At 35.9% G+C, this 15,672-nt stretch overlaps 1 protein-coding gene across 4 annotated transcripts in view; it reads right to left on the bottom strand.

Annotated features, from left to right (window-relative positions):
• LOC121316273 (autophagy protein 5) overlaps positions 1–15,672 on the bottom strand; it is a 60,963-nt gene that overhangs the window by 22,737 nt on the left and 22,554 nt on the right. For all 4 annotated transcript variants that reach the window (XM_041251252.1, XM_041251253.1, XM_041251249.1 and 1 more), the window contains exon 7: positions 911–1,028. In XM_041251252.1, the coding sequence (XP_041107186.1) occupies positions 911–1,028 (118 nt within the window). The remainder of the gene's footprint in view (positions 1–910; positions 1,029–15,672) is intronic.

The following is a 15,672-nucleotide window of genomic DNA, read 5'->3' as shown; positions in this document are numbered from 1 at the left end:
TGTGCTGACTCTGCTGGCGTGTTCACGGTGCTACAGGAAGAGGGCGGCAGTCATCCAACAACCGCCTGTGAGTCATGGCAGTGACACGGGGAGGTGGGAAAGTGGGTGTGTGGACTTTCCCCCTCTCTGAATGGCTGAGAGGCGAGTCTTGGGGAGATTGTTAGCCCTATAAGTTAAAGCTCTGTTGTTTCCTCAGGTCTGCCCATTTAGACGCGCCGAGAGTGCGGAAGCTCTGGTCCAGGACCGAGAACACTGTAACAATTTTTTTTTTTTTTTTTGTTCCTGGGTAGTAAGTGTTATTTCCTAATTGCTTATGCCTCAAAAGTATAGAAAATGGCTATTATTCCCCACAAACTTTGCTTTTGTGACCAGGACAGTGATATTTCAAAATATCACTACTACCAATGGGAAAACGGGTAAATCTGTGTCTTTTCATTCACATAAAGTCAGAAAAAAACAACATATGAATCCAAATTAACATGTATTTATACTAAAGTAATACAAAAATGACTACAAAAGATTTAGAAGCGAGTAGTTTTTTGGGATTTACGATTATACTGTAAATACAGTATACAATACTACTCACTTCTAAATCTTTTAATAATAGCCATTTTAATTAGGAAATAATATTCGCTACCCAGGAACAAAAATTCTGTTACATAGTGGAATCAGCCGGGAGAAAAAATAAACAGTTTCACAGCCAGACAGTGAGAGCGGGGAACCCTTGGGCAGACTCCAGAGTATTGTAACGAAGCAGGCTAGTTAGCCGGCAGTGTAGGGCAGTGATCCGGGTTGCACTGGTAGCGGGCTAAAAGAAAAAGAGCACCCCAAAATCCAGTGTCAGTGAATTACCCACCACCCTTCCACAGTGCAATACATAAAACTGTTTCAGCTTTATATATCAACCTACCATCAGGAGTTACCGCAGCAGGAAACATTTCCTTCAGTAAATCGCCCAGGGTGTGTGCCTGCCCCTCTGCAGTGACTGGTCGAAACAGCTTCTGAATGAAAGGACGGTCGCTCGTCGTCTGTGTGAAGAAAAGAATGAGGGAACGCTAAGAGAGAAGGTAGTTCAACATTTTGGGGGTGATAAAGTAAATACTCCCAACATAGTAGAATTGTTTTAAGGAGCTATTCCTGACAATAAACCAGTTGCACATTTTAGACCTGATATGGTGGGGAGAGATAGAAACCTGATGGCAAGTTGTTGGTAACTTGCAAGTTATTTAAGGCTAAAATCAGAGGCGGATTAAGACTTCTTGGCACTCCCTGGGGCACAACCCCCCCCCCATTAAAACAGCAGCAAAATGCATGAATAGGCCTGTAGAACATTTACCTGCTGCATTAATATAAAGCAAATCATATCAATATAAATATAACAATATATTACGCTTAAATGAAACTGCTTGCTTTTGTCGCATACAAAAAACTAAATAAAATACCTATATCTGCTTTCGGAAAAACATGACCGATTATAAACCCACATTCGTTAGCCCGCTGCCCTATACTACACCGTCCTCCTCACCAAAACATAAATAACAATCATTGCACTTAAAAAATTGTTTCTTTTATCTGCAGAACCATAATACCTCCAAACAACGTATATCATTATTAAAGAAAACAACCTCAGCAACCTCCTTTAATGGAATATTTTACCAGAAAACACTCAACCTGCTGCCGAATAAAAGTTGTTCAAGGGAAAAAAAAGTGATAAAATAAGACACATGTATATAACATGATATAATATATGACCTGTGAAACGATTAAAAAAATTTAACAAAATGTGTAGCTAATTGAAAAATGAACTATAGTTAACTACATTTCAAGTTTTACATTAGGATGTGTTTTGTCTGTAAACTAGTGAATAACACAATGTTCTTTAAATACTGGGACAGCAGCGCTACTGCTTCAGATATTTAAAAAATCCCAGCAGTTTATAGTCAGACTAAATAGTTACATCCATGACTCCATGTACTCAAGTCAAATATCTTAGCAAGTAACTGTATTGTTTAGTGAGTCCACACATCTAACTCGTAGCATCTAACCAATCACACATCACTTATTTGCATATTAGATGCCCGAGGTGCGCATGTGAGCTTGTGTGTGTGTGGAAAACGTGTAATACTGTATTTGATTTGATAGCAGAGAGGTCTTTCAGAGACAACATTCTGATATAACACCCGCCCACACGAGGTTTAATTTGGTCTGTAGCGGGTAAATTTCACATGCTTGTACGCCACAGTGGCGAGTACGTTTTTGTACACTTAACACTTTGAATGCCATCGGCTCTGTGCAAGTGGTGCGAACTTGCGACAGACCTCTGTACCTTTAAACAGAAGCTGTTGGCTAAAACAACAACAAACTTGAAAAAATTATGTCACCCCAACAAGCACCACGACTTCTGCTTTAGATTGGTCTATTATTTAACATATGCTGTCATTCAAGTTGTTTTTAGCAAATCACATGAAAGTGATGTTGCTGACAACCAAACAAAACAGAGATGGAGGTGGTGGCGGTGCTTGTGCTGTGAAGTGTTAGGACTAGTTTTTGTTACAGTCCGTCAGCATCTTTCTCTCGTTTAAGAATTGAGGTTAGTTTCTGATATTTACTTAATTAAATCTAAAATGATTTTTATAACCAGCTTCTGTTAATAAGATAGTATAAATATTATTGTATGTCATTCTTTTACTGCTAAGAATGCTTGCTGCTAAATCATTTGAAGCAATGTTTACATGTTTTTCTAACTGACTTACAATAAAGTCAAATATTATTTTAATATGTGTGGAAAATATTTTGCTGGATAACTGATCAAAAAAATAATTTTGTACGTTTTCAGTGTCTCTGTGTGAAGGGCATAGCAGGCATGTGAGTGCCGCGGGAAACCGACACAAACCCTCTCAAAGACGTCTTGGGCGGTACTGCCATTCTCTCCGCGATTACTTTTTAGAAATAAAAATGCTACCACAGAACAGCAAAAACAGTTCAGAAAAACTTGAAAATGCTGAAAATTGTTTTTGCTGATGAAAATAAGTTCACCCTGGCAGTGCCTTCTATTCATGTCTTGAATTACTCCTCTGGCTTATTTTTTATTTTAGAATGGCAAAAAAAAAAAAAAAAAAAAAAAAAAACTCTACACTGCAGGCTGTTGGTCTTCTATTTGAGGCAGATTGTTTCAGACCCTGTTGAGGCTGCTCATAAATGTTGCTTTTATTTTATTTTCTTTTGTCGTCATCGTCCCCGAGAACGATGTCGGCAGGTAAAATATCTTCGTGTAGGTGGATTTTTCCATCCACTAGCCATGGTCGCTAGTGCGTGGAAAAGTTAATTTCAAGCCCTGTACATATTCATACATTCGAATTTTGATCATACTGGGCAATCAAACATCCCCCACAAGTTGTTTTGTGAAACAACTTTTCATTATTTGAAGCACACACAATTACACCAAAGTAAACATGCAACCAGCAGTGACTAATCCTCAGTTTACCTCATTAAATTCACAGTATGGTTGAGTCGAATAGAAAAAGAGGTTGTAAGGCTGACAGGAATGCATTAAAATTTATCGATGTCTTTTCACCGAAGACCAAATATTATGATACATGGGGGGGGGGGGGATTCTCGGTAACCAGTTTTTACAGAGTTTATTCTCCTTACTTGACAGCATCATATATTTTCCAAATACTTAAAATGCTTACATCAAAATGCTCAGCTATCATTTCCTCTTTCACACTATCGTCTGGTGAGGTTTATTAGATTCCCAGTAAGGCCACATTAGTTAAATACTTTAAGCCACCCCCCACATACCGCTTGACTGTACAGTACATGAGTCACAAAAAGGCTGCTGAATAAACAAAAACAACACTTTTTAAAGCAGGGACTTTGCTTGGTGAGTGTGGCAGAAAGAGTAGGTTACATTATCTAATGCATTTTAACCAATTAGGACACAGAATTCCCCTCCTCAAAGAGGTCAACATATTTCTTAACACAACTTACCAGGCACTAAGGCAATGCAACATGCCCATAATAATCTTTCAAAAACAATTACTCACCGATCAAAGAAAAAGTTACTCACTCATCAACACTGATAGAATTTAACTCAAATAAATGCTTAATTAACAAATGTCTCTTTTGAGCATGTATTTTAAAGTTTAATAAACCTGTGTATTTGTTTTAAATCTGCCAAATTAGAACACTAGAGTTGTATAACTATTTTGAGTCAATAAATGAGATAAATCAAAGTAAAACCTGTTTTTAAATTGGGGATGAGAGATAGACAACCATCTACAATGCTGCTATATTTGATTTTAAAGACTTCATGAAAATAATTTCTACACCACTCACAAGCGAACAATTCACAGGCGTCGAGTACCACTAGTCTTGGACTACTTAAATTAACATTGATTGTTTCATACTGAATGTGCTCAAAGACAAATATTGACGGCTTCATTTTAACCATTTATAAAATGACAATTCTATGATACGACACACAGCGCCATGACAACTAGGGAACTGAGCAATGAGAACAGCTTCAGTGAACGTGGCATGTAGTTCATTCATGTTGCGGTAATTTTTTGTAAAGTGTTGAACTATTGATTAACTTTTTTTATTTCTTATGTTTGATAGGTTATTCTGTATTTTATAAAATGCTGTACCTGCCTCTTACATATTTTATTCTGATACTTTTTTCGAAAAAAAAACATGTCAAACAAGGAAGGTTGATAGTTTTGCATGACGAGTTTCTTGTGACTGAATATCTATTTTCTCCATTTGCAATTTCACTTATTTTTGCAAATATATTTCTACACTTTACATGTGCTCTTTTAGGTTTTAATGCCCTTGAATGTGTCTATGAATGGTTTGTTTACTGTGGACCAAAACGTCAGCTAAATTTCCATCCCTTGTAAAGCCACTACCGGCGATTTTGGGGATATTTTTTTCATAAATTATGAAGTAATGCTTCCAAACTAATTTTGAAATGTTGGGTAATAACTTAGAATATGAATATTAAGGCTGGAGAATAGCATTCTGTTCTGTTTTATTATGCTCAAGTAGTTCATTTCTATTGAGTTTCTCGACTGTTTAATTCTCTCTGAATAATCTGTTCTTTTTAGCAGCATCTTTTAGTTATTTTCAATTCCTTTCCTATTTTACTGTAATTTTCATCTGAACAGATTGATACGATACACTTATTAAATGAATAGGATGCTCATGCATGTTTGAAATTACCACTTTAATCCACTCAAAGAGACACTGTAAAGACCACACAACATATGAGATATCGTAGTTGTAAAAACAATACAGTAATAACCAATGTTGAATGGATACATATGTTTGATTATGTTCCTACTTTTGTTCTATAGTAACCATTAATCTATATACACTCTGTAAGGAGTTATAAGCTAGTTTTACATTTTAACTTAAGGAGAGGTCAAAGATAGTAGGCAAGGTCATTTTTGGATAGAGCACATATGGTTTCCCTATATGTGTTCCATAGTAACCATTAACCTATCTGCACTTTGTAAGGAATTATAAACTAGTTTTACATTTGATCAAAGATTTTGAAAGGTTTTTAAAGAAATACGTCAGGTGGCCATATTGGTTTACCCACAAACATAATTTTTTTAAAAAGTCAGTTGTATTGACACAGGGATAATGCTTGGCAACTTTGGAGTTAATTAAATAAACTTTTTTCACAGAAGCCGTTTTAAATTTAAGAAGAAAATGTAAATCTAGCGGCCATCTTGTTTTACAAAAGAACCACTTTTTTTCCCTATTTGAATTCCACTGTCCCCAGGATGATGTCTACCAAGTTAGTTGTTTAAACGGTTTTAGTGGGTTAAAAGGTTTTTCCAAAAAAATGCGTCAGGCCGTCATCTTTGTTGACGCAGGAGCGCAACATTTTTGCATCTGAACTGTAATCTACACGGGGTTATACCTGCCAAGTTTCATGTTGTTTGGTTACACCATGTCCAAACAAGAGCAGTTTAAAATTTTGGGAAGAAAAACTACAATATAAATAATAATAAAAATAATAATCTTTATAACAACAATAGGCTTCCAAAGCCAACAAAGAAGCCTAATAAAAAGGAGCACTTCATTAATATTTAATTGCTAACATTGCATTTCTAAATGGAAGTCAATGGACACCCTTGATGTAATGGTTATTGACCAGGGACACAGAGAGAACATATCAGCTAGTTGAGGAAACAACTTAAAGGGATGCGGGTGTTTTGTTTGGTAAAGCGAAGCAGTTAATCTTCTCAGAGGTTTCTGCTACTTTCTAAATGACTAAGGACTGTGCTTCTACAGTAGATATTAGATATATAATCCCAAGCAGCGTCCACATCTAACTCTTTAGACAAAAGAAAAAGAAAAATGCAAAAAGCAAAATGGTGATCTCTTTTCTACCCAGTAATTAAATTATCACTACTTAACAGCACATTGTGCTGCAAATTGCTTTACAGATCTCTACGGAAAGATTTGTCTCTTAAATTGATTAAAACTGGGCTTGCAGATAGGAGTTTAAAAATCATTTGATATATTTTTTCAGTATCATGGGAATCTTTACCACAAAGTCAAAGTGAACTTGTGAACTTTAGGAAAGACCTTTAGTACCACTGTCTGTTTAAAATATTATTGTTTAACACATTTCTTGATAATAAAAAAAAAAAAAAATAATTAGTTCTGACAAATATTCGAACGAATATCTTTTGACATGTATTTGGATACAAAAATCAGATGTTCGTATTTGTTACAAATAACAAAAATACCTTGCAAGTATTTAGGATCAACACAGCAGCTCTTGAGCCTCTATTAAACCTTTGGACAGTAAAAAGTAAACAAACCAGATTATGTGTGTGCACTAAATTTGCACTGATGAAACGGAAATGCATAGATGACAGATATGGTTGCATTCTTGTAGAAATACATTTTGACAAGGAATTACATTAGTTCCATTACTTAGTTTAACACAAGGTGGTATCAATAAATACTTTCTGATTTAAATACAGGCCTATTATGTGATAGTTTGGGTTATTCAGTCTATTTAAAACAGTAGGTAGGTGTTAATTTTTAGAATTATTTTTATATATAATTATTAGTTGAATAAACCGCTGCCGAATAAGACCATTTTGCTACGAATAAGACCATTTTGCTACCAACTTTCCAAAAAAATTCACTTCTAGTCCTGATCTTGTATATTTTTTGTTGCGACTTTCTGTTATGTGGAACTGTCGCAAAGACGGTTGTAGTGGGTGACGTCAGACTAGAAACAGGAACCAGGAAATAAACAACAAAGAGGTGGAGTTGGGTGGAGCTGAGCGATTGGTTTCGCTCAGCTTTTAATGAATGAACAGAACAGTAAATAAAAAGGCTGTAACAAACAAAAACACAGGACACAGCACTTTCACCAAATTAAAGAGATAAACAAAACAGACTACACAGACAAACACGGTGAGCTGATAGTGTAACTATTAACTATTATTATTATTATAACCTCAATCTCCAATCCCGTTCTCCAATCACCGAACACACAACCCCGAGATAGTGAAATCATGCTGCTTTTAAGCAGCTGTACCGAGACTCAATTACTAATCAATCATTCAATTGGAGTCGCGGTACAACTGCACGTGAATTAATAAAGTGCAATTCCCCATGCTCACATATTATTACATTTTACTTGCACGTGAAGTGCTGTGCAATCCTCGTGCCTAAATACAAATATACATTTTAAACACAGACCCGTTTATATCCCGTGTACTATACACCAACATTAACACACAACATACAACACAAAATACACACAGGGGCGGGGCACTTTGCCATAGGAACGTAATAAACGAGAAGCAAAACAATGAGTTTCTTACACTTTCACGTTTGTTTTATTTTAAGTGTTTACGTTTAATTTCAGTTTTCGTTTGCTTGTTCAGCTACAAAAAGGCACAAGTAAACCTTGTTATTACTTTATGAAAAACGTGTCTATGGCCACTGTTTGCTGTGAAGAAATGGCAAAGGCAAGGAATGAAAAAAAACAAATACATGCTGTGTCAACTTTATGTACTCTTTATTTTGGGAATAAACAAAACAATGTTTAACTTGAACTTTTATTTGGCATCCTTTGTTTTGCAGTTAATTCACTCGGGTAAAGTAAGTCCTACACAACTTATTCTTTACTCCTGGGATATTTTTCTATTTTAATATGTTACATATTGTAAGGTTTTGCTGTAAAATAAAGGCACACACACAGGGGCCACACCTCGCTGCTCCTGCTGCTATGCTGTCTCTGCCTGCATTCCGAGCAATATAATGGCTCATTTCTTTTTGTAGGAAACAGGACAACTGGTAACTGCATTTTTATAAGCTCCACTAATAAGAAACAACTAATTGAGTCAGAAACAGATCTAGACTGAATTGCTTAATTTTTACCGACATAAAAAAGGGCAATATTTTGTACTGGTGCATTGGAGGAATGTTTAAAAATTCCAGGGTGTTCCAGGGATTCTTGTAAAACCAAAGTACAGTAATGAGGGTGAGTCTCTATGTCCTCGATGACCCTGGGTACAGAGAGAGGGTGCTTACCAGCTTGACAACAGATCGGAGAACAAACAACATCGGGTTACAAGAGAGGCGGTGACTGCTGGCAAAGAGCCCAGTCACTTGTGTAGTATTACATACACAAACTGTCAGACTATCAAAGTGGGATGCAAGGCCCACGTTCAGAGGTGTCAGATGCGTCCAGTGCTACACAATAGAAACTAATCAGGATCTAATGAAAAGGAAGCTAGGTACACACGGTTTTAGATCGCAAGCCTGTAACCAACACTGCCACAGTGAAGGAAGACAAGGTGTTTGTTTTGAGGTACACTAACCTATTGAGTTACCAGAAAAACTGACTCACTGGCAGGATGTAAAGGATTTCACGGAATTAGCTGTAGAGACAGAGGAGAGAGAGAGTGCATTAAGTGACAGCTGCTTCAATGCATTTTTAAAGACTACAATTAATTATTGACTCTGTCACAATACAAAGAGGTCCATTAATCCAGATGAGTTGCATGATACGCTCGGCGTGGACACTTTCTATTCAACTTGGGCCCCGCAAAATAACTGGAAGTCCAGCAAGCTGATCGCATCAGCAAATGAGCAAGAAATCCTGCCTGTCACGGCTCTCTCCTAAGGTAGCAGTCCACTCTTCTGCTTATTTCTGTTTTAGTCCCCCATGTAGACGTGAATGCAATAATCAACCCTATTGTACTTGTTGTAGGAAATGTTTAACTGGTCCATCACACATTCAATTGCAAATGTGAACTGACAAACAAAACAGAGCATAAATAAATAAATAAATAAATACACAACAAAGAAGAAACAAACCAGATGTCCCGCTTAAAAGGAAATCCAACAGTCAAAATGTCAAAATATCTTCAACACAATATGTTGAATTTGTTAAAACACACCTCATGCATGATATATTCATGTACAATGTAAACTTGTGAAATGATTTCCATCAAAATTCACAAGAACAGATATAGCCAATACTTCCACTGGCCAGTGTGGGTGGTGTTCCACACTGGGTGTCACTTGTTGCATGTCTTTTGTGGGGATGGGGGGCACAAATCGAAGCACAAGCACAGATAAAAATAAAACAAATAAAATGTAAACTATGCCCAGTCAAAATGATAAAATTATAAAATACTATCAATGGAACATTTTAGATAGCATTGAATATTTAATTTGTTGTATTCTATTCCCCCCTGAATTTAATTATTTTTCTATAGGTGCATTATTTTCTTTCATATTGGGGGGGTGGTCTATAAATTCAAGGTATTCATCAATATTCATCAAAATATATCCTTAGAACTTAAAAAAGGTGTTTTAAATACAATCATCATCTACAGTATAACTACTAAAGACTCTGTAGTGCTCAACTTAGAAACACTAAAAGAAACTTTATAAAACGGATGGGCTTTGCCTTCTGGGAACAATGTACTGGATTTCTGATAGTAGGCTATAATCCATTAATTATTTCTGAACTGAGACTCATGGTTTAAAAATTCTGTTTGACTACGCCTCATAAAAATTGTTCCTGATTAGCCCAACTTCAATGCTCCACTATGGGGGATAAACAAACTCAGGGAAATAATGGGTGCGTTCACTAAGTGAGCCGCTCAGAACAGCTCAGTGAAAGAACCCACTTAACGATACACTCAGTTCCGCTTCCCCTGAGCAGCTCAGAGCTGCAGAGCAGATTTCATTAGTGATCAGACTGGGTGGAAAATTTTTTGCTCCAAGCCGGTCAGTTACTTAACTCACCCAATTTTGGTTTATATTTTTAGTTTAAAAAAAAAAAAAAGACCTATGATCTTATCACAGAACAAATCCCAAAATAATTTTTGTAATATGTGGCTAACCCTATTTGAAATCTGGATCATGGGGAGAAATGCATTTTACTCAATTCTGGTTCATTGTTATTTTAAACTAATATGTTTTTGTATACTACTACTACTACTACTACTACTACTACTCAACACTATAATATGTAGAATCAGTGTGCTATGAAACAATGGATTATAGGATGAATATGGATTCTGGTACTTAAGTTATAAAATTAATCAAGCACCAAAAACAATGGAAAGAAAAGGTCTGTTTAATACTACTGTATATAAATCCCCCAGCATGTTCAAAAGTGCATCTGAAACTTTAACCCCAGTTCTGAAGATCACGTAGTGGGAGTTTGCAGAGGTTAATTAGTTTTAAACAGTTCTGTACAAAGTACTTTTAGAATGGCATAAAATATATTGGTCTTTGAAGTGTACTTTTTCTTTTTCCTTTTCCTTTTTAAAATCAGCAAACTAAAACCAGATAAGGCAGGACTTCCTATATCATTAAATACCCTCATACCTACAGCGCATTGATTCTACACATGTCTTTTACCTACAGTGCATTGATGCTACGCATGTCTTTTCTTTTTGGGGCTTGTTTAGACCATGTTGTGAACAACTTTCATTACTGTCCTTTGCTACCACTTTATTATCGACTTAGAGAAAATTCCTGGGTTTTACAAAAGTGATTCTGAAGATTCAAATCGCTGCACTTGATACATATACCACCCAAAGACCCAAACTCAACCTGCACTAGCAGACTGGTCTGTGTCCTGCCTATACCCAAGGTAATCCCTGCCAGCTTTTGTTGTTACGCACCGACCACTTGCTCAGTGTGTTATCTTGTGCATTGGGTTTCTAAATATATACAAGCTGCAAATTGTTCAGTACAACTTGTTGGCTTCACAAATTAAAACACTGGAGTCTCAGAAAGCCCTTCCACCACCCTGTAACGAATTATTAGACCTGAGAAGAGCACCGACAGAGTCCCTGACGGAAGTCTGCAACTGGAAAGGGGTCTGTCATTTTGGGTAAATATTATCATTAAGTCAACGTCTGTATCAGATGGTATTATTTACACTAAAGACCACAAATACTTTTTCGGGGGGGGGGGGGGGGGGTTGGGAGGTGCTTTGTGGTTAGAACACATCCTTCAGGATGTTTTATACATCCGGGCTGAGTTTAATTTTTGTTTGTTTGTTTATTTGTTTTTTTTTTTATAGAACTTCACAATACAGCTGTGTCTAGACTGATGATTCCTGATTGCATTTGGTGCACCAGTGGTTAATCATATGTAACCAACAAGTCATGTCCCCAATGTGTCTTTTCTTTCAGTTAATCTCAGAGTTTGTAAAGAAGTATGTTGATGTTACCTGCTGCTACCACATGGAAAAGACAAAGAGTTTGAAGCGGTATGCTATTTATACTTTACGATCTCAGGAAGTCCAAGGAGAAAAGAACTTGCAATGAACCGCAGCTGAGAACGCATCTTGGTCGAGGCAAAATAAGTCAAAATAAACAAGATAAGACTAGTTAAATGAGACAATAGTCCAGTTTCATGATTAATAATCCTTTTCTTTAGTTAGTTTAAAATGTTCTACGTTTCAGGAAATCTTTAGAAAAGAGGAAAAGATTATTTAGGGGCTGACTGAGCAACAAACAGATTTATAAACAGATTCAACAGAAGTATTGCTGCTTGCACAAAATTCTTGGTAAAGATGCTCCGGTGAGCAATTACACATGGATACACTTTGTGTGGTTTTCAAATAAATATGGTACATTCTGCAATCGGTATCATTAAATAGAGACATCGCTTCAAGTGGAGACCATTTACTATTTAAATTGAAAAGATGCTCCTACACAAACATTTCAGCAAAATCTACTGGTAAATAGGTCAGTAATATAACTGTATATAATTGCATAAACATCAACATTTTTAATACAGTTATAAATTAATTAATAAACCACTGTAGTATTTTATCCTAACTTAAACTTAACACATCCTTCTCAAAAAATGTTTATATATTAAATTTCCATTTCAAACCTATTGGAAACATTTGTCATTTAATTTATTAAGTTCCTTTTATTAAAGCTAAAATTTGAGCTTTACACACCACCTTGTATGTATACCCCAAAACAGTTCGTTTGACATAGACAGAAAGATGTATTCACGTACCACCTCCCACCCCCAGACTCAGCTGCACTCTAGATCAAAACATATGCACGCATCACCAACAGGTGATAATACATCTTTCTGAACATGAATCTCCAGGTTTAAAAATAAAGCCAGGTGACCCAGCCAGGTGACCAGACGCATAGCTTTGAAAACATATGTAACGGAAAGACAATGGGAGTACCGTAATCTCCACATTGTTAATCCTCCAAAAAAACCAAAAAAAACAATGAACACAATTCTGGCAGTTACAGTAACATTTGGTTCATTTGAAATCATTCCTTATATCATTATAGAACACAAGGCCCATGCATTATTGCATTATAATTCAGCAGCAATATTCCACAATGTTGAACAGCAGTACACTTTCCAAAACCTCAAGAGTCAGTCTTGAGTTTTTTTTGTCTTAATCATGATCATTTCACAGAAGGGTTCCCTAAACCCTATTTGATTTACCACCCACTAACATAATCACCGACACAATAACCATATTTTATTTTGGTATAATGCAGGTGGAAAGAGCGGCCTAATTGAACAGGAATTAAGTAATTTTCATAAAAAGAAAACAGAGGGTATTTACATCATATCACTGCGCTGTTTCAGTTACCCATAATGCCTTGTGCGCATCAGGTTTCTGTTCTGAAGTACTGTAGTTATGTGCAAAATACAGAAGCTATCATGTTTTTGCAAGGGGTATTTAAGGTGGGTAAAGAAAAGAAAATGCTGAACTTGATTGAAACACACTTCATAAATTTACAGACTGGGATATTAAAATCAGCACTCAATGGGGCAAGCTCTGAGTCTAGAATTTACCTTTGCAGTCCATTATATACATATTATATGCCGTATAATTAAATCTGTTAAAAAGATGAATACTTGTATATAAACCAATACCAAATTTAAGCTTTAAAAAGAAAAAAGTAGCTGTGTGTATGGATTCATTTTATTACGAACCATTATTTGATTGTTTGTTAATAGGATCACCTAACTAGCTAAATAGAATATACTGTATGCACTGAAAAGTTAAGCATGTCTGCAACATTTATTCCCAACCACAATCAGACAGACAGCCTGCCTATATCTACCTCCATAATCTGACAATAAATGCAAAATAATTTCCTTAGCAAGGTTCATCAACATTTGATAATCATATATGTAAAAATGTAAGACAGTCAGACAAACAGGCAGCCTCCACAAACCCACCAGATTAAGGGCTTAAAAAAACAACCTTAGCAAGTTTCATCCCAATTGTATATGTGATTCTCCTACTGTACATGTCTAGTAAATAGAAGTTTAACCATTTTCTTAACATATAAGCCAAAAAAAATTAATAAACTGCTGCACAACAAATGTAACCTGTAACTTACTATTGTATGCAAGAACCAGGAAAAATCTAAACTAGCCACCATACACTATTTAACACTGTGAAAATCCCTTTTTAGCATAAGCAGTACTATAGCACCAACCTACATTAGTTTGTTCTAAATATGTCTCTGTAACTGCGTGGTGAGTACATTATACACAATCTCTGCTTAGCAAAGCTACTGAAAGCCCTTTTTTCTTTTCTACTCATACAAAATCTGTCACTGGACATGGAAGAACTTCAACCCATAACAATACAAGGGACAAGTCAAGAATCCCTGTATTGACCCATTCAGTGTTACAAAATAACCTGTCCCAACATTTCACTGTTTGCCAGTAACCCTAGCAAAGACTGGAGGAGACCTAATCTCGTTGGGCAAGCAGTACCAGTATAGATGGAACACCACATACATGGGAGGAAGCTCGAAGGGATCAGTTGCAGGTTAACAATGTTGGTAGACTGCAATCGAACATTTACTTCTTATTGTGGAACGTTTACTTCTTACTGGGGAAAAAAAAAATGGGGAAACTAATTCACAAGCTTTCTGGAACAAATAGGATGCCTTGATAAGGTGTAAAATGGTCATTAAAAAAAAAAAAAAGTTTCTAGAGAACAGCTGGCTATACTAGATCAAGCTGATTCATAACAAATGTAAAATAAATAGGCCAACACCTCAAAATACGTAATTTTACTGAAATTATACGAGTTTGACAAAAACAGAAAACAGGAAAAAAGCGATCAGCTGTATCAAACCTGACATTTTTTACTTCCAGCAGGTATGACTGCTGTTTGGTTTCTCCTACATACTGTTGTGCCTGTCTAGGTTCCTCTGACACTTTCAAATATGCAGTTGCAAGAGCCAATGCTGTTGATTGTATCAGGTTTAACTTTCAATAAAGTGTTTTGACAAGGCTTTGTCAAAAATTTCACAAGTAAGAAATGTTTGCTAATTTCGCGTTTATTAAAACCGCAAAATGAATGTGCCGTGAAATACATTATTCATACATGTGCCGTACATTAAAAGAAAAAGCAGCGCAAACATTTACTGCAGCAAAAATGAACCGTGAAGGCCATTAGCAAAAAATAATCATGTTTTACAGTAAGCAAATGACTTTGTTGGCAACTGTTTGTACTAACCACCTACCTTCCTGCTACCTAAGCTTTCAAATGTTGTATAAAAATGAACTGAGGTCAATACTTGTTTACGGTTTCAAAACTATGTTTATTTTTTCAAAACCTTTAATTATAACATAATTTGTGCATTATCTAAATGACAGAGGAGTGATTTAGCAAACAGTGTAATTCCAAAGCTAAGCGAATTCTAGCCTGGTGTTTTGGAAAACTATACTTGTTGCTTCTTTCCAAGAAATGAAATACAAGGGTTATTCTCTTGATCAATAGCACCCTCCACTGGACAGTGCAGAACTTGTTTTTTTTCCCATAACTGTCCTTGGGAGATAATTGACCTAAAATACAAAATATCTGGATGTTTTATCAATAGTAGTTTCAAAAGTTTTTTTTTGTTTTTGTTTTTACTATTCCCTTTAGTTTTTGCTTACAATTCTGCTTCAGTGGGACCAGCAGAGTTTTCCCCTTGTTATTCAACTACTACTCTATAGGCTTAGATAATGCCAGGTGGATTCTGATATGAGGAAAATGAATATGATTTTATATTGGAGCAACAGAACTCAGAACTGCTCAGAGTTTTTTAAAGCCACTGTTAAAGCAACTTAATTTTAACTACAAATCATGTATTTGCCAGGGTT

Source organism: Polyodon spathula, chromosome 5 (genome assembly GCF_017654505.1).
Source record: "Polyodon spathula isolate WHYD16114869_AA chromosome 5, ASM1765450v1, whole genome shotgun sequence".
Lineage (NCBI taxonomy): Eukaryota > Metazoa > Chordata > Actinopteri > Acipenseriformes > Polyodontidae > Polyodon > Polyodon spathula.
The sequence above is the reverse complement of the archived record's forward strand: the minus strand, read 5'-3'. Positions and strand labels throughout refer to the sequence as shown.